We start from the raw sequence: 21465 nt of genomic DNA on the forward strand, positions 1-21465 counted from the left end.
CCTGCTTCTGTGTTGTTACCCAGTTAATACATTGTTGAACATCATACTATTTTTTCATGTGCTATGTTACAGCCTGTAACTTCCTGGTAAACCTTTCTACCTGCAGTTTATATCTTGAATTTTCCTTTAAAGCATATTTACTCTATGTCTGCAGTACTTAGTCTGACAGTATTGTGTCAGTTCTGTATCTTGGTTAAGAATAGTTTGGGAGAATATCATGCTAAGCGAACTAAGACAAACCCAAAAAAACCGAAGACCAAATGTTTTCTCTGATATGCGGATGTTAATTCACCATTGGAGGTGACTAGGGAAGAATAGAGTTATTTATATTAGGTAGAGAGGAGTGAAGGGAGGGAAAGGGATATGGGGAAGGAAGGATAGTCAAGTGAAACAGACATTTTTACCTCATGTACGTATATGACTGTATGACCGATATGATCCTACAATATGTACAATCAGAAAAATGAGAAATTACGCTCCATTTTTGTATGAGCTCCTACAATATGTACAATCAGAAAAATGAGAAATTACGCTCCATTTTTGTATGAGCTATCAAGGTGTAAATGTATTCTAATGTCATGTAAAACTAATTAGAACAAGTAAAAAAAATTAACAAAAAAAAAGAATAGTATCAAGCAGGATGCTCAGTCTCTGTATTGGAAGGTTGGGATTAAGAATAACAAAGATAAGACTGAAGAATGACACTAGGAGACATATGGAATGATAAGATTTCATGACTAAGTGGAGTGGTAGTATTGGTAAGTAATGGGTCTCAGCAACCAAGACAGACAGTATTTATCCATAAGAAGAGATTATTTTTTTCATTTTAGGAAACATATATATCTCAGAGTCTAAGTATGTTTTAAGTATGTAACCTGTTACAAACACCTAAACAATATTTCATTGTACCAATTGTAAGATCCTTCATTAATTTCCATACCACCAAGAAGGAAAAAGCACTCCCAATTAAGCTTATGATATTTTATCCTGATGTCAGAGTCTTAAAATGTGAGGAAAGAAAGTATCTTATAATTGTACATATTGAACTTCTTGTCCTTTGTTTAGCATACTTGATAAGGCTACCTCAAGTAACAACCCGGTCTCTGTTGTAGTGATTCAGAAACTTCGTAACAATAAGGCATATTCAGTTGGATTAGCATTGTCTACCCTTTGGAGTCAACTATCTCTTCTTCCTGTTCCATACTCAAAAGAACAAATACAAACAGATGACTATGGCCTTTGTCAATGTTGCAAGGCCTTAATAGAGTTCACTAAACCTTTTGTGGAAGAAGTCACTAATGACAAAGAAAATAAGGAAAATGAAAAATTAAAGGATGAATTACTGAAATTGTAAGTATATGGTTCAAACAACTCTCAATGAATTTAAATAGGCCCTAAGCAACTTAGTAAGACCCATCTCAAAATAAAAAATAAAAAGGGCTGTGGATGTGGCTCAGTGGTTAAGTGCCCCCTGGGTTCAGTCCCTAGTACCAAAACGTTAAATAAATAAATAAAGCCAAATCTATTCATTTTATTTATTTCATATTCTTTTATGTACTGCTTTTATTCATCATAGTATAGTGAATAATGAAAGTAGAGAAATAGATACACGTAACCCAAAGAATCTACTCTGTTTTTATTCTCCCTATGAAAATAGCAGAAGGACCAGCAGACAGTTAAACATCCAGCTCTTCCATGAAAACAGCAAAGTATTCACCCAGTAGTGTTTACTTAGGGATGCTATGGACTAAACATGCAGTGTTCAATGTGGCTGTTAAACACTTGACATATGGTTAGTCCAAATTAAGATGTACTCCAAGTATAACATACCTCGTGGACTTCAAAGACTTGATAGTCTTAAAAAGGATAGTAAAGTATGTCAGTCTTTTTATACTGTTATGTGTTGAAATATTTTAGACATTAGGTTATTAAAATTAATTTATCCTATTACTACTTTTTTCATGTGATTACTAAGAAATCTTATATATGGAGATTGCATTATATTTATAGGATAGTGCTAAACTAGATTATTGAATTCCATGAACTAATAACCTTACTTTTTTTTAATTTTAGAGACTTTAGCTAGTGTTAGCTTTCTTTTTTTTGTCAGGTTAGGACATTAGAAAATGTTTTTTTACCACTCCTGAAACCCATTAATTTATACCTTTATTTTATTTTTGTGTGGTGCTGAGGGTTAAACCCAGGGCCTCACACATGCTAGGTGAACATGCTACCACTGAGCCACAACCCCAGCCCCCCATTACTTTATAAAAGAAAAGATTTTAGAGAAATAGGAAAGGCTTAATCAAAGAACAAAATTTGGTTTTCTAAATAAAAGAAATACAACTTTATGAAGAAATTATTACACTTTCTTTCTTTTTCCTTGAACTAATGAAAAGTACATCTTGGATTAGTACTGGTTAATTCTCAAACAAACATTCAGAATCCACTGGAATAGTCCAGACGTAGAAATGAATTTCACTATGTTGGGTCTAGCAAGGCATTTTCATGTTCTCTCAATTACTAATAAGATAATTCATCAGTCATTTTATAGGCATTGAATTATTGGTGCTTATCTTAGTCTGTTTGTGCTGCTGTAATAGACTATCTGAGATTACTATAAATTAGTGAATAGAAATATATCGGCTGTGAGTTCTGAAGGTTGGGAAATCCAAGATCAAGGGACCAACCTCTGGTGAAGGCCTTGATGTGTCATCACATAGAGATTGAGGAAGGGTGGACAGACACAAGGGGGCTGACTCCACCCTTTTATAACAACACTAATACCTTCTATAAGTGTGGAGCCCTTCTGGACTAATCACCTATCAAAGGTCTACCTCTTAATACTGTTGGAATGGCTGTTACATTTCAACATGAGATTTGGTGGGTATAAATATTCAAACCATAGTAGTGCTTATTTTACTTTTCATGTAAAATTAGAGATGAAAACCTGGCATTTTATATTTGGGAAGTGCTAATTTCTTAATTAACCTATTTCTCATGCCATAGTTGTTTCAAAAGCTTGAAATGCCCTTTGCTGACAGCACAATTCCTTGAACAGTCTGAAGAAGCTGGAAGTGATCCTTTAAGATGTTTTGCATGTGAAATAATAGTAAGTACAGCTAATTTAATCTATACAATCTGCTATAAACTTAAATTTTATACTTTTATGTTCTCATATACTACATGTGGGTATGTAAATTGATAATTTATTAATAAATAAATGTGTGGTTTTGTAAAATACAGGTAAGTAAAAAGATGGAAAATAGAACAGTAATAATTTCACTAGCAAAAGACAAATGCTATTAACACTTTCCAGAATTTTTCTGCCTATGTACTCATAAATTATTCATAAATAAGAAAATTATACACACATTGTTATTGTCTAGGGGTACTGGGTTCATTGTCTCCATTCAGCAAAGAATTGAAGAACAGGACACAGAAGTAACAAGCAAGAAGTAGGTTTATTGCAGGGGGGAAGGAAAAAAAATTAACAGAATGAATCAAAAACTATTACCCTAGGTAAATGTATGATTATACAAATGGTATGCCTCTACTTCATGTACAAATAGAGAAACAAGATGTATCCCATTTGTTTACAATACAAATAAATTTTTTAAAAAATTAAATTAAATTAAAAAAAAAAAAAAAAGAAGTAGGTTTATTGCAAAAGCAACAGAGATACAGAGAGAGACTTCTCTGAAGAGAAGGGGTCCCAGAGCTGAGAATCTGGTGGGGGAGTTTTGGCCTGTTCTTTTTATGATCTCTGGAATTTCCTCCTTTCCTTGTCTCCTCCCCTGTCCACACTGTCCTCACTATTATTGATTGATGCCCCCTCTGTCCACTTGTCTGTTTATCTTTTTGAACCCCCCTGCTTAGGAGCATAAGTATGGAAGTGTTTGTCTGATTGGGTCCCCACTTGTCCAATAATCACTTTGGGTCTATAACCACTTTGTTAATCAGGAAGTTGACTTCATCAGAAGACCCTCTCATGCTTCGTGCCCTGACTTCCTCACTCACCATCTTGTCCTGGCTGCCTGTGTCCTTTTACATCTCCCTCAATATGTTTAGAAATTTTTAAAAGATTGTAAAGTCTGTGATAAGTATTCTTATCACAAGAAGCAAGTCACAGAAACAAGTTTTAATACTGAGGGATTTTAGAGAGGATGGAAAAGAATGGTCTAGAGACAGCAAAGAGAGCAGGTATACTTTCATGCCTAGTTGTACAATGGATATTGGATTAAAAAAATAAAAAATAGCAGCCATTTAAGAGAGTTGTAGAGAAAACAGTTGTTTCAGGGGAGAACCAGATTTGGAAAACAGGAGACCATTTAGAGAAGAATTGATTTTACCAATAATTGTTGTGATCCAGAGGCCATGATTTAAAGGTTTCTGAAATTTGAGCAGAATTGAGAATAGGAATCAGAAGAGGGGATGCCAGAAAATTATGGGAACTAAATTCTGAGGATGGGCGATGACTTGGTGACTGATATAACTAGGAATACATAGTTTAATATAGTTAGTGATGACACTCAAGATAGTAATGAAGAAGCTGTGAGTGGTGTAGAGGAAGGAGAGGTGAAGTATTTTTCCAGGAGCATATGAAGTCTGTGGGGCCATTTCATTGTTGCCAATGCTAGACTGCAGTATAATGTTCTGGATATAGTATAAGCACCACCATATATGGTAGGTGTACTCTATTTTGAGGAGATGGCTATGAAAGTTAAAAACTGTTAAAGGTTATTAAACCTGGGAATAATATAAAGAAATTCTTTGGGATTCATCGTTTTAATAGAAGATAAATTTAACTGGGATAAGATGGAAGTAGAAAGTCTAGTATAGGTATTCATTGGGAATTAAGTGAGATGTGATAAGAGCCTAAGCATATCTAATGGTAAAGAAGACAAGGAACAGGCAGATTTGAAAACTTTTTAGTGGGTCATATTGGCAAACTTTGATCATAGATTGGGTTTGGAATAGTAAAAGGGGTGTCTTGAAGTTTTTTGTAGGGTAACAGAGTATATGAAGGTACCAATAACTGAGATAGCGAATAAAGAGCAAGAACGGGGGTCTTATGATTTAAAACTGTAGAAATTTAAAAACATTTAGAAAACTAGAACATTATATCCACATGTACCCATCACTCAGTTTTAACAGTTACTGACATTTTGCCAATTTTGTTTCATCTATCCTCCCTCTTTCTTGCTGTAGTATTTTACAGCAAGTCCTAGACATATTTCACCCATAAATCTTGTATGCTTCTATTGATAAAAGATTTTTAAAACATACAATACCATTATGATACCTGACAAGATTGACAATATATTCATACATATATATGTGTACACACAAATACACACAGGTACTGGTGATTGAACCTGGAGTACTTTACCACTGAGCTACATTCCCAATCCCTTTTATTTTTTACTTTGAGACTGGATCTTGCTAAATTGCTGAGGCTGACCTCAGACTTGTGGTCCTCCTGCCTTACCCTCCCAAGTTGCTGGAATTACAGGTGTGTACCATTGCACCCAGGTAACATTAATTTCTTAATATGTAAATGCCTTTGACTTACTGTGGGGTTTTGTCCCAGTAAACCCATCAAAAGTTAAAAATACATTAAGTTGAAAATGTATTTAATATACCTAACCTACTGAACATTATAGCTTAACAACACAGTATACTATAGAGTATCTTTTGTTTACCTTCATAATTATATGACTGACCAGGAGCTATGGCTCCCTGCTGTTGCCCAGCATTGCAAGAGAATGTGATACAGTGTATTACTAGCCTAGGAAAAGGTCAAAATTCAATGTTTGGTTTCTACTCAGGGTGTACAACTTTCCTACCACCATAAAGTCAAAAAATTTTAAGTTGAATCATTGTAAGTTGGGGATTGTCTATGTATCTAATACCCAGAGAAAGCAGGTTCTTAAGAAGTTTCTTAATAAGGGTGGGTGAGATCACCCTAAAAAGTAGTTCAGCCTAAGAAAAGGGCTTGGAACTAAAGCCTAAAGACTATTACCACTTAAGAGGAACCAACCAAAGAGATCAAAAGGAAGATTGGTAGAAATATCACAGAAACTGGGGTAGTGGGGTTTCAGGAAGAAAAAAGTAATCAGTACTATTTTTTTTTTTAACATCTGGAATACTTTATTGTAACATTTGAAAGGTTTTAAAACTTGAAGCCTTTATAGTTTGATTGTAACTTATTTTCCACACTCACTTCCTCTGACTTTCAAACATGCATCGTTAGTTTTTTTTATTTTTTTAATCACATTAAAAAATTTTGCTTAACTTAAAATACGCTAGGATGTTTCACAAGTAATCAGTACTATTAAATGTAGCAGAGAAATCCTGTAGGGATTGGAAAGCATCCATTGGATTTAGAAAGTAAGATTGTATTGATAATCTTAGCAAGAACAGTTTGAGTGTAGTGTTGGAGACAGACATCAGAGTAGGATGAGTAAAAGAAAGAATAAAAATAAGAAAAAGCAGATGACTAGTGTGTACTATTCTTTAAAAGAGTCTGAATAAGAAAGGAAAGAGGCATTAGCTAGAAAATCTGGGCCAGGGGAGCAAAATGGCAGGGAAGGTGAGAAGGTTTGAGCAAGGCTAATAGGGTACAAACCACCAGAGGAGAAGAGGGGTATTTATTGGGATAACTGAAAGAACATGCCCCAAGAGCAGACATCTGGGTACATAGGATCAAAAAATAAGAGGACTCCTGAAGAGGAGGAGTAAAAATGGGTATGTGTGTGAAGAAATTTGTAGCAGAAGTGGGATATAATTTAGGGGAATCAAAATCTCTGGCCTTGAATTTCTAGGGGAAAGAGAGATGATCTCCTTAAGAATGAAGGAATAGAAATGGGGATTGAATAAAAGGCTACAGGAAACAGGTAAAAGTTTGGAGTACTTCAGGGGAGAGGAAGAGATGGTAGAAAACCATGCAAGTATTGTTGGAGACCACAGCTATAGGGGTAACAGTCTATATTTTTGTGTGATTTCTGCAGCAGTACTCACCTACCTAGGTGTTAAAGTAGAAAAGGTGGATTGTAGTTACTTTTAAGTTGGTATTTTACTGCATAGGTACAGATAAAGAAGTTACAAGGTGCAAATAGTTTGAGTGATTTTGACCAAAAATGCATGGTCCAGGACGGTTAGGGAAAGAAGTAGGGGATGGGTAAGAGGGGATGAATAGGTAGGTTTAAATGAAGGAATCATAGAACTAGAGAAGTTAGACTGAAAAGCAGATTGGTAGAGAGAGACAGAATAAGAGATTTTGGTCAGAAAATGGGATCATGAAGTTTAAGGATTTGATGTGGAATAACTCCAGATGTTAGCAGAGATTCAGAAAAGGTGCTGAAAAGGATTAAACTTGTAGAAATGAAGATCCATGAGGTTGACGTATTATAAGAGTTTACTACATGAACATTCTACTTTCCCAGCATCATAACAGGAATTGGATAGAGAAAAAAATTGTAAGCAGGTGCCAGAATCTTCATTGAATGTGAGTAAATGATCAGGAAGTCAACATATGACAGAGAAAAGGACAGTATGGCTTCTGCCTAGAGGAAAGCATTTTGCTGAAGAGTACAGAAAGAGCCAGGATAATACTAATCTACCTATCTGCATCTCCCACTGCTGCCTTCCTGGCCCTGTTGTATAAAAGGTGTGAGAGAATGAGCAGTTAGAAATGAGACCAGTTTAATTAATGCGGTGAGGCAGAGCAAGTATCCTATGAAGAGGTTTAGGGTATAGAAGAGTGGTCCTCAGATCTCAGAGGGAGGAGCATTGCAAATACAAAGAACCAGCAGTGAGGAAACACAAAGCAAGTCAAGAATTAGGGGTGAAACCAGGTAGGAAATGAAGGAAGGAGATGCCTTCTTTTCTGTACTAGAGAAATACTGGTGAGTGTGTTGTGACTGACCTCAGCAATCCTTACTTTGGCACAAGTTTTTTTGGTATAGAACTGCATGAATGTCCCAAAGGCTGCAGTAAAGGAACATTCCTCAAAGAACAGAGACTGGTAAAATTATGGCATTTGCAGGCAAATGGATGAAACTGGAGAATATCATGCTAAGTGAGATAAGCCAATCTCAAAAAACCAAAGGATGAACGATATCGCTAATAAGTGGATGATGACACATAATGGGGGGTGGGAGGGGTTAGTGTTAGGGTTAGAGTTAGGGTTAGGGAGGGGGGCAAGAATGGAGGAAGGAAGGACTGTATAGAGGGAAAAGAGGGGTGGGAGGGGTGGGGGGGAGGGAAAAAATAACAGAATGAATCAAATAGCATTACCATTTGTAAATTTATGATTACACAAATGGTATGCCTTTACGCCATGTACAGAGAAACAACATGTATCCCATTTGTTTACAAAAAAAAAAAAAAAAAAAAGAACAGAGACTGAGGGAATGTGGTTGTGGCTCAGCAGTAGAGTACTTGCCTAGCATGTGTGAGGCACTGGGTTTGATCCGCAGCACCACATATAAATAAATATAATAAAGGTATTGTGTCCATTTACAACTAAAATATATATATATATTATGTATGTATGTATGTATATATATATTATGTATGTGTGTATATATATATATATATTTTTTTTTTTTTTTTTAAGTTGAGGGGTGGGGCAGAGACTACCATGAAGTTGAAGAAATTGTGCAATGGCAACTACAAGAGCCTGTGTCTGGGCAAAACTGTTGAATAGTGTGTGGATAAAGAGTGAAGGCCCTGACATGGGTCAGAACTCACATATCCAGAGAAGCACTGTAGCACCTAGGTACATTTTTAAAAGTCTACCTTCCTCTGGAAAAAACTCAAGTAGTACTGACTGAATGAAGAGATGGAGCTTCATGATTAAGAAGACAATGGAAATCTGAGTGCAGTAAACTTTTTATCTTGTAGTTATAACAAGAATGTGTGGCTTTGAAAATTAGCAGTATATATTTAGTATCTGTTAGCTAAATAAATGTCTCTTATGACTGAGGATGATTTTCCATGGTTCTTTTTTGTGTTCTGAAATGACTAATGGAACCATCTGGGATCAGCAGATTTTAATTCCCCAAAGACCAACAAAGTCTTATTTGACTTTTTAATTCTCTACGATGTCAGGCTCAGTGCCTGGTACTGAAGTGTTTGTGGATAAAAGAATGAATATATAGGTCAGGATTCATTGTACTTTAACTGTTGTTGTAATTCATTCCCTTTTAACTTATGTATGTTAGTTTTTTGTGACCTTAACTTTCATAAACTTTGTTTTGGAGCTGCTCAATAAGTATTTAACATAGGTATTATGTCATTTCTTACATAAGGAAACAGGTTTAGGGAAGTTAAGTGACTCACTCAGTGTCACACAGCCGGTAAATGGTACAGGCAAAACTCAAAATCAATCCCAGTGACCCAGGCATGGTGGCATGCACCTGTAAAATCCCAGCTAATCTGGAAGTTAAGATAGAAGGATCCCAAATCCACGGCCAGCCTGGGCAATATAGTAAGACTCCATCTAAAAAAAAAAAAGAAAAGAAAAAGAAAAAAAAAGGAACCAATCAATCAATGGACTTTGAAGGTCAGGTACTTTTCAGATACTAGACTTAGAAATAATTTTAAGAGCCTAGAGCTGACTCTTGTGTTTCTTGAGATTAAAGCTGTAGTCCTGTACACTCATGCAAGGATGTGTCTTTTATGACTGGAGAACTTATACAACCTGAGATATCAGCATAGATTTTCTAAGCCCTGCTACCACCGATGAGTGTGTTCCTCTGGACCACTTTGTATCCAGGTAGATAGGATCAGTGAGTCACTGTTCTTAGAATAGTCTTCATCTGAGTAGTAGGTTTACTTTCATTTCATGATATTTGTATGTCTCACATTTTTAGATGATGCTCAAATATCTTTGATGCACTTTAAAAAAAATGGTAAAATACACATAATATAAAATTTACCATTTTAACTGTTCTTAGTTTTTTTGGTACCAGGGTAATCTAGCTGCGCCTAACCACTGAGCCACATCCCCAGCCCCTTTTAAAAAAATATTTTATTTAGGGTCTTACTGAGTTGCTTAGGACCTCACTGAGTTGCTGAGGCTGACTTTGAACTCAGTATTGTCCTGCCTCAGCTTCCCGAGCCACTGGGATTACAGGCATGTGCTATGCACTGGCTGTTTTAACCATTTTTAAGCACACAGTTAAGATTGACATTCACATTATTGTGCAACCATCATCATCTCTCTCAAGAACATTTTTATCTTACTACCTGAAACTTACCCATTACACACTGACTTCTCCTCCTCCTTTCCCCTCATTGCATGACAACCACTGTTCTGCTTTCTGTCTCTGTCTAAAACAGTTAATTATTATTAGAATGTTAAATGATTTTCTTTTGTTCACTTAAGAACCCTTCATCTGGGTTGGGGTTCTAGCTCAGTGGTAGAGCACTTGCCTAGCATATGTAAGGCATTGGGTTTGATCCTCAGCACCACATAAAAAATAAATAAATAAAATAAACGTATTGTGTCTATCACAACTAAAAAAACTATTTTAATAAAAGAGCCCTTCATCTAGCAGTCAGATCATTGACAAAATGCATTTGTGTGCCTTTAATTATGATTGAGTTAATCTAGAAACCATATAAATGCTATGTAAAATGATTTTGTTATTGGCTTCTGTATTAGTCTTCTACTGTTAGGTAATAAGTTCCCACAAACTTAGCAGTTTAAAACAACACACCTTTCTTTCTTTCTTTCTTTTTTTTTAATTTATTTTTATTGTATGGGACACATGTTGTTTCTCTGTTTGTACATGGAATAAAGGCATACCATTTGTGTAATCATACATTTACATAGGGTAATGGTGTTTGATTCATTCTGTTATTTTTTCCTTCCCCCCCACCCCTCCCACCCTTCTTTTCCCTCTATACAGTCCCTCCTTCCTCCATTTTTGGCTCCTCCCACCCCCATTATGTGTCATCTTGCACTTATCAGCGAGATCATTCGTCCTTTGGTTTTTTGAGATTGGCTTATCTCACTTAGCATGATAGTCTCCAGTTTCATCCATTTGCCTGCAAATGCCCTAATTTTATTATTCTTTATGGCTGAGTAATATTCCATTGTATATATATACACCACAGTTTCTTTATCCATTCATCAATTGAAGGACATCTAATCTAGGTTGGTTCCACAATCTGGCTCTTGTGAATTGAGCAGCTATGAACATTGATGTGGCTGCATCACTGTAGTATGCTGATTTTAAGTCCTTTGGATATAGGCCAAGGAGTGGGATAGCTGGGTAAAATGGTGGTTCCATTCCAAGCTTTCCGAGGAATCTCCATACTGCTTTCCAGAGTGGCTGCACTAATTTACAACCCCACCAGCAATGTATGAGTGTACCTTTTTCCCCACATCCTCGCCAACACCTATTGTTGCTTGTGTTCTTGATAATGGCCATTCTGATTGGGGTGATTGGGGTGAGATGGAATCTTAGGGTAGTTTTGATTTGCATTTCTCTTACTACTAGAGATGTTGAACATTTTTTCATATATCTGTTGATTGCTTGTACATCTTCTGTGAAGTGTCTGTTCATTTTCTTAGCCCATCTGTTGATTGGATTATTTGTATTCTTGGTGTAGAGTTTTTTTGAGTTCTTTATATATTCTGGAGATTAATGCTCTATCTGAAGTATGAGTGGCAAAGATTTTCTCCCACTCTGTAGGCTCTCTCTTCACATTGCTGATAGTTTCCTTTGCTGAGAGAAAGCTTTTTAGTTTGAATCTATCCCAGTTGTTGATTCTTGCTTTTATTTCTTGTGCTATGGGAGTCCTGTTAAGGAAGTCTGATCTTAGGCCAACATATTGAAGATTTGAACCTACTTTTTCTTCTATAAGATGAAGGATCTCTGGTCTGATTCCGAAGTCCTTGATCCATTTTGAGTTGAGTTTTGTGTAGGGTGAGAGATAGGGGTTTAATTTCATTCTGCTGCATATGTATTTTCAGTTTTCCCAGCACCATTTGTTAACAACACATCTTTCTTACCACTTTTTTTTTCTGGATCAAGAATCTAGCCACAGCTTGGATCTTCTGCTGAGCATCTCATCAGGTTACAGGCCAGTCGTTGGCTGGACTTGCAATGTTATCAGAAGCCTCAGTGAAAAAAGATCTAGTTCCAAGTTCCCTCAGATGTTTGGCAGAATTCATCTCCTTAAAACTGTAGGATTCAGGTCCCCATTTTCTTGCTGGCCATTGGTCAGGGATGGACTGCAAAACCTCTAGAAGTTACCTGTAGTCCTCCTGCCACAAAGCCTTCTCCATATGTACTTTTAAAATATGTAGCTCAGTTTTTTAAAGTCAGCAAGGTAGAGTTTCTGACTCTGGGAAGCTAGGCCTAGACTGATTAGGGAACCTTAATCTGCAAAAAATCCCTTCATTTTTGACATGTAACCTAATCATGGGAGTGACATTCATATTCTGTTGGTTAAAACAAGTCTTACAGATCCTACCCATCCTCAAGAGGAGGGGATTATACAGTATCTGCAAATAGAGTGAAGGGGCACCTTCGAGTCTTACCTGCCTAACTGCTGCTGCTTTTTTTTTTTTTTAACCTGTTTCACAGGGGTTTTTATCAGCAATTGGACACCCTTTCCCCAAAATTATTTTTAATCATGGAAGGAAAAAGAAGACTTGGGATTACCTTGAAGTTGAGGAAGAAGAAGACAAACAATTAGCAGACTCTATGGCTTCTCTGGCATATCTAGTATTTGTTCAGGGCATCAGTATTGATCAGCTTCCAATGGTCTTAAGGTAAGAGTTAGTATTTGGTTTGTTCATGTATTCTAAAAGAAGCATCAAACTGTCATTTATCTAATGTCCAGTATATGCATATTAACATACTAATACATTTAAAATAAAGTATAAACAAAGGCTGTTTTTACTAGTTCTAAATGATACTGGCTGTAATAAAAATAATGCCAATAGTCAAATAATAAAAAAATTTGTGTAAGGAAATGGTGGGGACAAGAGTCAAAGTGATTTTAAACTGCTCTTGGTTTTGAAGCTTTTGGTGCCTTCCTGGACTATAAGCAGGGCAGGTGACTTGGTACTACTCATGGTTACTTTTAAGCATCAAATTCTACTACCAAAATAACTTATGTAATGTGCATATTTGTTAAGGCTGCTATAATAAAGTACCACAAACTAGATGTTTAAAATAACAGAAATGTATTAACCCATAGTTCTAGAAGCTTAGAAGTCTGAGATTAATGTGTCTCAGAAGGTTGGTTCCTTCCAAGGGCTATGAAGAAGAATCTCTTTCGTGCCTTCCCACTAGCTTCTATTGATTTTTTCCTAGTCTTTGATGTTCTTTGGTTTGTAGATCTTTTACCCTGTTCTCTGCCTTCATGTTCATGTGGTGTTCTCCCTATGTACATGTCTGTCCAAATTTCTCTTTTTAATAAACACCAGTCATATTGGATTCAGACCTGCTCTAAAGACCTCACTTTATGTTACCCCCAAATAAGGTCATATTCTGAGTACTAGAGGTTATGACTCAACATATCTTTTTGAGAGAGAATACAATTCAGCCTATAACAGTATGTTAAAATTTATAAATGCGTGTGTGTACATTATCTTTTTCTATTTTAGCCCATCATACCTTTTGCAGTTTAATATGGGGCATATTGAAGTCTTTTTACAAAGGTAAGATCATTTATGTGGTATCTTAGGATTAAGTAGTAGTCTTAAAATAGTACTAATTAATTGATAATTTTATGAAACAGTGACTATTAAGTCTTTTTCTTAATAAGGGATTTTCCATTTATCTATTTCAAAGGTTTTTAACCTTTTTTCAAAAGATAGTAAATTGAAACACTTCTACCCCACTGCAGCCTTCTCTATCTAAGGAGGGTCAGTCAATACAAGAAGTTCATCTTTTTGCTTCATGGACACAATATAAACTATATCAAAAGGAAGTAGACTTCTTGACCTCACATTTTTTAACTTTGATCATCAGCAGTGATATTCAATTACAGTTTTTCTCATTTGAGGTGCTAGGATCAATTATATACCTTTTTTCATTTGAGGTGCTAAGAAACAGAACTTTATTTTTTAAAAAAAGAAGAAATTACAGGGTAACAGGTATGCTTAATCTACAGACAGAAATTTAAGAATTTTGCACAACTCAAAATGTTTTCTTTCCCTATAACAGGTAAAATTATTTCTTTTTTTAATTTTTATTTTTTGTAGTTGTAGATGCACAGAATGCCTTTGTTTTGTTTATTTTTATGTGGTGCTAAGCATCAAACCCAGTACTTCACACATGCTAGGCAAGTGTTCTGCCACTGAATTACAGCCCCAGCCCTAAAATTATTTCTTAACATCAGTCAGGGCCTTGCAGTGCTGTCACCTGTTAACACTAGTGTCAGTTTTTCAATCCCATCCCCTCCCAGGTGAAGCAAGATTTATAAAATGGCAAATGTCCAAAGCCTCAGCCTATAAGGCAGGAATTTCTAAGGGTCTCCTGGCACAAGTAGTTGTAGACTCTGTAAATTTTCTGTATTATATTCTATATGTCCTAATTATTTTTATATTCATTTCATGTAGTTTATTATTAATATAGTGAAAATATGTATTGTTTTGAATCTTTTTTTTTTTTTTTTTTTTTTTTGGTATCAGGGATTGAACCCAGGGGCATTAACCACTGAGCTACATCCTTATCCCTTATTATTTTTTTATTTTGAGACAGACTCTCACTAAGTTGCTTAGGGTGGCTTTGAACTTGCAATCTTCCTGCCTTAGCTATCCAAGTTGCTGGGATTACAGGCATGTGCCACTATCTGTTTAAGTTCTGTGTTGATATTTCCAAACAATTTAGTCATTGAGCCAAAAACATACCACTTTTAACTACTTGCATGGCTAGAATAAGAACCTGGAGCCTGAAATTTTTTTTCCCCAAACTCTTAAATATTTAGTTAATAATGATTGTGAATACTTAAAAAGTATTATCACAAGTGGAACATTTAACTCTTTTTTTATATAAAAAGAATTGAAAATATTTTATAGAAATAGCCAACTGGAATATACAAATTATATCAGTTATAATTTATTTTTTAGCACTTGTTGAAATTTTCTTGATTTGCTATAAATAAATAGGATCTGAGCAGGTAATTTTGGTCAGATTTGGACCCAAATAAAAAGAAATATTAAAGTAGATGAAGAATTTTCACTAATTCTTCAACAAAATTTATCCTTAATGATACGCATTTTAAAAGTCTTTAAATTTCAAATTTTAAAATTTGTTTTTCCTAAAATGTCATTCTAAAACAATTTATAAAATCATATTGACAAATTTTAATATTCTCTTTCAGAACAGAAGAGTCTGTTTTCTCCAAAGGATTGGTAAGATTTGTTTGTTCCCCATATATGTACAATGAGTCGAAATGCATTCTGCTGTCATGTATAACTAATTGGAAAAAATTTAAAAAACTAAAAAAGATGTTATTTTTATACATATCTCATGTGTATATATACATATACATGTGTGTATGTGTGTGTTTTGGTGGTGCTGGGCATTGAACTCAGGGCCTCGAACTCTACTACTGAGCCATATCCCTAACCCCTTCCATTATAATTTAAATATAAATCTTTTCAATACAGCTGTTGATTTTACCTTGTATACATCTGCATATATTTTAATCTGTAGGAACTGCTGGAGAATGGTTTATTGAGAATAGAAGACAACAGTCTACTTTACCAGTACTTAGAAATCAAGAGTTTTCTTACTGTACCTCAGGTAAATAAAATATGCATTCTAATTTGAAAATAATCCCTTACCTATCCTGAACTTTTTAGTAAGGTAAAGATTCCTCTAATGCCTCCTTTGCCACTTCCTCTCTACCTCTGAAAACTCAAGTATATTGCCATCCAGTAGAACCTTCTGTGATGATGGAATGTTCTATTATCTGTGTCGTACAGTAGAAAAACCAGGAGCCTATTGAATGCTTAAAATGTGACTAATGTGACTTTGGAATTTTAAAATTAAATTAATTCAAACTTAAATATATTAGTGGCTACCATAGTTGATAACTATAACATCTAGTGAAAATGTATAACTTCCTTCTTGAATACTTTATTTCTAGAGGGATCTTGGAAAATGAAGTTCCTTTAACTTTTCTCAAAACTTAAGTGCATCTGAAGCGTGTACTAACTCACTACTAGAAGAACATTTTGTTTTTCCCTCCTTGCATTTATTTTGCCTAATACTCTTTATTGGTTATAATATCCAAATAAGTCTTTAGCTGTAGAAATTTCTTAATATTTGAATAGAAAAGCATGGCCTTTGTTAATACATTGAGATCGACTATTAATAAATGTACTGCATTTCTACATGCTTGATTTCATTTTCTTACCACTCTAGATTTATTTGAAAATTACCATTCACTTTTAAAATCACACTTTGTAACATCTCATTCTGTTAATTACAAAATCAATTGTAGTTAAGTTTCCTATAGAAATAGTAGTGGAATGAAAGTCTTAGGAAAACATTAATTTACTTTACTTGTAAATCTCCTACCCTCACTTTTCGGAATTTTTAGTCAGTCACTATTGATAATGTATTTGTTTGTTTGCAGTCATTATAACCTATTTACATCAGAATTAATTTTTTTTTTAATTTCCAGGGCTTAGTCAAAGTAATGACACTTTGCCCCATTGAGACATTGGTATGTAAATTTGGGGGACTAAATAATAATGAATTACAATGAGAAATTTTGATAATTTGATCTTTATTCATAAAATGAATTTTATGTAACAATTGTATTTGTTCCATTTTAGAGGAAAAAGAGTTTAGCTATGCTTCAACTGTATATTAACAAGTTGGATTCACAAGGCAAATATACTTTATTTAGGTATGTATCAGTAATGGCTAATTACTAAGTGTTGTGGCTGATTAAAAATCAAGTTAATACCATGTAATTATTCTAGAATATAGTACTTCAGTATGTTTTACATATAATTCAGCTATATTTAGTAGCCATATTGTAATTAAAGTCTTATCTGTAACAGGTAGAGAAGGGGTTTATCAAATATTTTAGATACATATATATCCATAATAGTGTATATTTCAGTTCAGTTAATGGGAGTAACTCCAAAGTTACAATAGGTTTTAAAAAGATTAAACTGAAATTGATAACACTTCTGCTAGAACTTTACAATTTTAATGATCTCCACTATTCACAGTTGAGATTAATAACTTTAGATTTATAACTTTGACAGGCTTTTCCCTGTAAGTTAATATTAGAGCTTACTAACAGTGCTGTTTGAGGCATCAAAGAGTCTGTGTAAGGCCATTACAGCCTCTGCTGCAACTATTACATAGGCTTTGTATTGGGATGGGTGTGTTCCCATAAAATATTGAAAAAAAAAAAACAGGCAGCACGTTAGATTTGGCCTGCAGACTTTAGTTTATTGAGCCTTGTTTTAAGTAATAAAAATGAGTTAAAAACAGATTTGAGCAATGTTGAAGTGCTAAAAAAAAATCTCTCTTGGGATTGTTCATTACTAGCATTCTTGATTCTATCTTTTCTTCATTTCTATTAACAGAGTCAGAGCTGGTATATAAAATCTTTGTACTTAGGTCTTATATCAGCTTTCCTGTTTGGTTTTGATTATTATTTCTCTACCAAGAAATCTCCTTTTTTTTTCTTAAGCTAGTTATGTTAGCTTTCTGTTGCTGGAACAAAATAACTAAGAAAAATGAACTTAACAGGAAGAAAGATGTGGGCTGGGAATTCACAAGGCTTTAGGTTTGATCCCCAGCACTGCAAAAAAAAAAAAAAAAAAAAAAAAAAAATATATATATATATATACATATATATATATATATTTTAGCTCATGATTTCAGACAGTGGTCAATTGGCTTCAAGCTTTTGGGCCTGTGGTGAGGCAGAAGAACCTCATCACAGCAAGTGGGTAGCAGAGTAGTTGCTTATTTCATGGCAGCCAAGAGACAGAGAGGAAGGGTCCAGGTTGCCAATATCCCCTTAAGGGTACACCCCCAGTGACCTAACTTCCTTCCACTAGACCCCACCTCCTAAAGGTTTTACAACCTCTTAATAGCACCATTAGCTGGGGACCAGACTTCTAACACATGAGCCCTTAGAGGACATTTAAGATCTAAACCATAATATTAGTCATACCAATTTTCCTTTTACAATTAATCTAGTCCAACCAGCATTAACCTACTTTCTCAGCAATATTTTTTGGAGTTTTTAAGTTATATTAGTGCTCATGTTTTCCATGTTAAATTATTGCAGCTGTATGCACAAAGAGATTCAAATTTGGTTTATTAGAAATTTCTCGTTGAAAATATCCAGTTATAAATAGAATTTACTAGTTAGTAAGAACAATAACTTTTAGAAGTGACTTTGTAATTGGTTGATCTTCCTTACTAATTATCTTGACTGTGGATTTTACATCTCCAGAAATAAAACATGGCCCATTTGAATTCGCAAAACTTTCATCATTTAGTTGTAATGTAGTTCAGAATAATTTTATATGTTGTAATTTTGCTTTCAAGGTGCTTATTGAATACAAGTAATCACTCAGGTGTGGAGGCCTTTATTATTCAAAATATCAAAAATCAAATTGACTTGTCATTTAAGGTAAGATCATAGATAGGGTGTCAGTTGCCAATTAACTTATTCATATGTGGAATACATCAATGTGGGGTTTTGCCCTCGTCTTTTTCTTTTTTTAGTATTAAGGTATATTCTTTCCCTATTTCTACTCTTAAAAAAAAAACCCTGAATTTCAAAGTTTTGTTAACACTAAATTTAAATTGTATTAATTCTTTGAGCTCAAAGTATGACATTTTGTTTTGTTATATGCTTCTGAAAAATAAATGGAAACTTGTCTCATATCTTTGTGAATATTCAGTGTTTTCCATATAGAAAACAGAAAGAACACCAGTATTCTCAAATGAGCAGGGTTTGTTTCAGGTGTCTGGAAAGTGAATAGAAGTACTAAAATTTAAAGTAAAAAAAAAAAAAAAAAAAATACATATATATATATATATATACATTTAAAATGTGTTAATAGTTTATTCTAATAGCATCAGGAATACTTGATGCTAATAAGAACATAGTTTATCATGCTATTATTTAAACCTTTCTCAATTTTTCTTTTGCTTTTCAGAAAACATATAACAAATGGTTTACAGGACCACAGCTGATTTCTCTTTTAGATTTGGTACTGTTTCTCCCAGAGGGTGCTGAAACAGATTTACTGCAAAACTCAGATAGGTGAGGTAACCATTACTAAGGTTCAAATAGTACACTACCTAAACTAATAAAATATATTTTCCTGTGATTTTATGGTCTGGGGTTAATTCATAAAAGTAAGATTTTCATATTTACGTTATTTGATGTGTAAAAACAATAAAATCTCTTTGAAGAATGACCAACACTCCACTTTTATACCTTTAACGTAACCAGCATTCCTTAGAGATTTGCAACTAGCCTTTGTGACTAAAAATTCAGAACCTCATGTATCTAACTTATAAAAAGTTTATGTATTTGGATTTTTTTCATGTAAAACATGTAGTTTCACTTTTGATATACTAGATGTTGAGAAACATTTTTAAGCATTTACAAACAAAAGGAATCTTAAAATCCAGAAATCAAGAGATAGTGCTTTCAAATAGTGCTTTCAAATATTAAAGATAACAAGATTCTAGTGATAAAGTATTTTTTTAGCATGCGTGAAGTCCTGTGTTTGATCCCTGGAACCCCTCACCCACACACAAACACACACACACAAAACAACACACACACAAAAAAATAGTAATTTTCACAATTGCATTTTGTGAACTTAAATGCAAAACAAGAATAATAAGCTATTCTCCAAAAGTTGTGATAGTAATAGTTTCTAGTGGCAAACAGTTATAAAAACATTCTAAAGGTTTTAACTTGTTTTATGCATTGAAATTGCTGTTGATTATGTAAAACTATACTATAAGTAACATATTTTTAATTAACAGGATTATGGCTTCATTAAATTTATTGAGATATTTGGTTATCAAAGATAATGAAAATAACAGTCAGGTAAGTGAATTATTTGAAAAAGAAACAATATATTAAAAATTGATAAGGAATGTTTCAGATTTTCTTGGTCAATATCTGCTTAAGCCAGTGTTTAATGTCAGTTAGCTACAAAGTCTGGGAACAGTGCCAGCAATTATTCTGACACCTGCAGTTAATCCCCGGGAGCATTTACCATTCCACATCCAAGTTAACTTTCCCTTTCCTTTTCCTGTTGTGCCTTTGCTCTTTCCTGAATGCACTCAGGCCTGTGGGGTAGATAAATTGCAGATCCTAAGTTAACTAACCTTATGGAAGTCAACTTATATTTGGGTGAGTTGTTCAGTTTTCCTCTACCTTATAATTTACAATTTTCAGTCTGAACCATATAAAATTATGGTATTTTAATAATATTTCATCATACATGACAAATTGAAGTGTTTTCAGCACTAAAACTAAATTTGGTAAGAGCATCTTTTGGATATTGTGTAGGAAGTAGGAGTTTTTAAAAAATACCACTTCGTTAGAAGTATTCAATAAGTAGAAGACAATTTGAGGAAGATGTGTCATTAGTTATATTTTCTTTTATCTTTTCTTTTCTTTCTACCTACCCTATTCTAATAATTGCTTTCCCTATATGTGTCACTTCTGTTAACTATAACCGTCTTAATCATGTGTCATTAGTCTATTTTTTAATAGAAAGCATAGGAAGAATGAAAAAATTGATTTTATGTAAAGATGCCCAAGAGATTTTTTAATTAAATAAATTATGATTTGGGATGAAAAGTTATTAGAAAAGTAGCAGTTTCCTTCCCTCTTGACAGATCTAATAGATTCAGTTATTTGACCTCTTGTTCATCCCTCTTCAGCCAAATACAGTTATTTGCCGTCATATACTAGAGCTTACTATGGTACCAGTTGCTTTTTTTTTTTTTTTTTCCACAATCTTACTGTGAAAATTTTCAGATATACAGCAAAATTGAAAGAATTTTATGCTGATTGTTGATTTACCACTTGGATTCTACCATTTTCCTCTGTTTGTTTCATGTTTTATCCATGTCTCCACCTTCTGTGCATCCGTCTTTCTATCTTATTTTTTGATGCATTTCAAGATTAGCAACAGACATCAGTATACTTTACAGACATCAACATATTTCATTGAGTTAAATATTTGTCAGAAGTTTTTCTGTGAAGAAGAGTTTTTATAAACTGAAATGCACAAATTTTAAGTGTGTATTCACTGAGTTTTAACAAATACATAGATTGGTTTATCCAAACCCATATCAAATAGAGAACATAATCATCACAAGAAATTCCCTCATTGTTCCACCTCCATTCTTATCCCTGCCAGAGGCAGCCACTATTCTAGCCAGGTACTGTGCATCACTTATTCTTCAA

General features: G+C 34.1%; 1 protein-coding gene across 7 annotated transcripts in view; it reads left to right on the forward strand.

Annotated features, from left to right (window-relative positions):
* The window catches only part of Glmn (glomulin, FKBP associated protein), a 38926-nt gene that overhangs the window by 9249 nt on the left and 8212 nt on the right, over window positions 1-21465 (forward strand). For all 7 annotated transcript variants that reach the window (XM_047518519.1, XM_047518510.1, XM_047518502.1 and 4 more), the window contains 11 exons: window positions 1113-1350; window positions 3010-3112; window positions 12609-12796; window positions 13637-13690; window positions 15358-15388; window positions 15693-15782; window positions 16669-16710; window positions 16823-16896; window positions 18567-18651; window positions 19184-19290; window positions 20028-20091. In XM_047518519.1, the coding sequence (XP_047374475.1) occupies window positions 1113-1350; window positions 3010-3112; window positions 12609-12796; window positions 13637-13690; window positions 15358-15388; window positions 15693-15782; window positions 16669-16710; window positions 16823-16896; window positions 18567-18651; window positions 19184-19290; window positions 20028-20091 (1076 nt within the window). The remainder of the gene's footprint in view (window positions 1-1112; window positions 1351-3009; window positions 3113-12608; window positions 12797-13636; window positions 13691-15357; window positions 15389-15692; window positions 15783-16668; window positions 16711-16822; window positions 16897-18566; window positions 18652-19183; window positions 19291-20027; window positions 20092-21465) is intronic.

This window comes from Sciurus carolinensis, chromosome 1, assembly GCF_902686445.1.
Source record: "Sciurus carolinensis chromosome 1, mSciCar1.2, whole genome shotgun sequence".
Taxonomy (NCBI): Eukaryota; Metazoa; Chordata; class Mammalia; order Rodentia; family Sciuridae; genus Sciurus; species Sciurus carolinensis.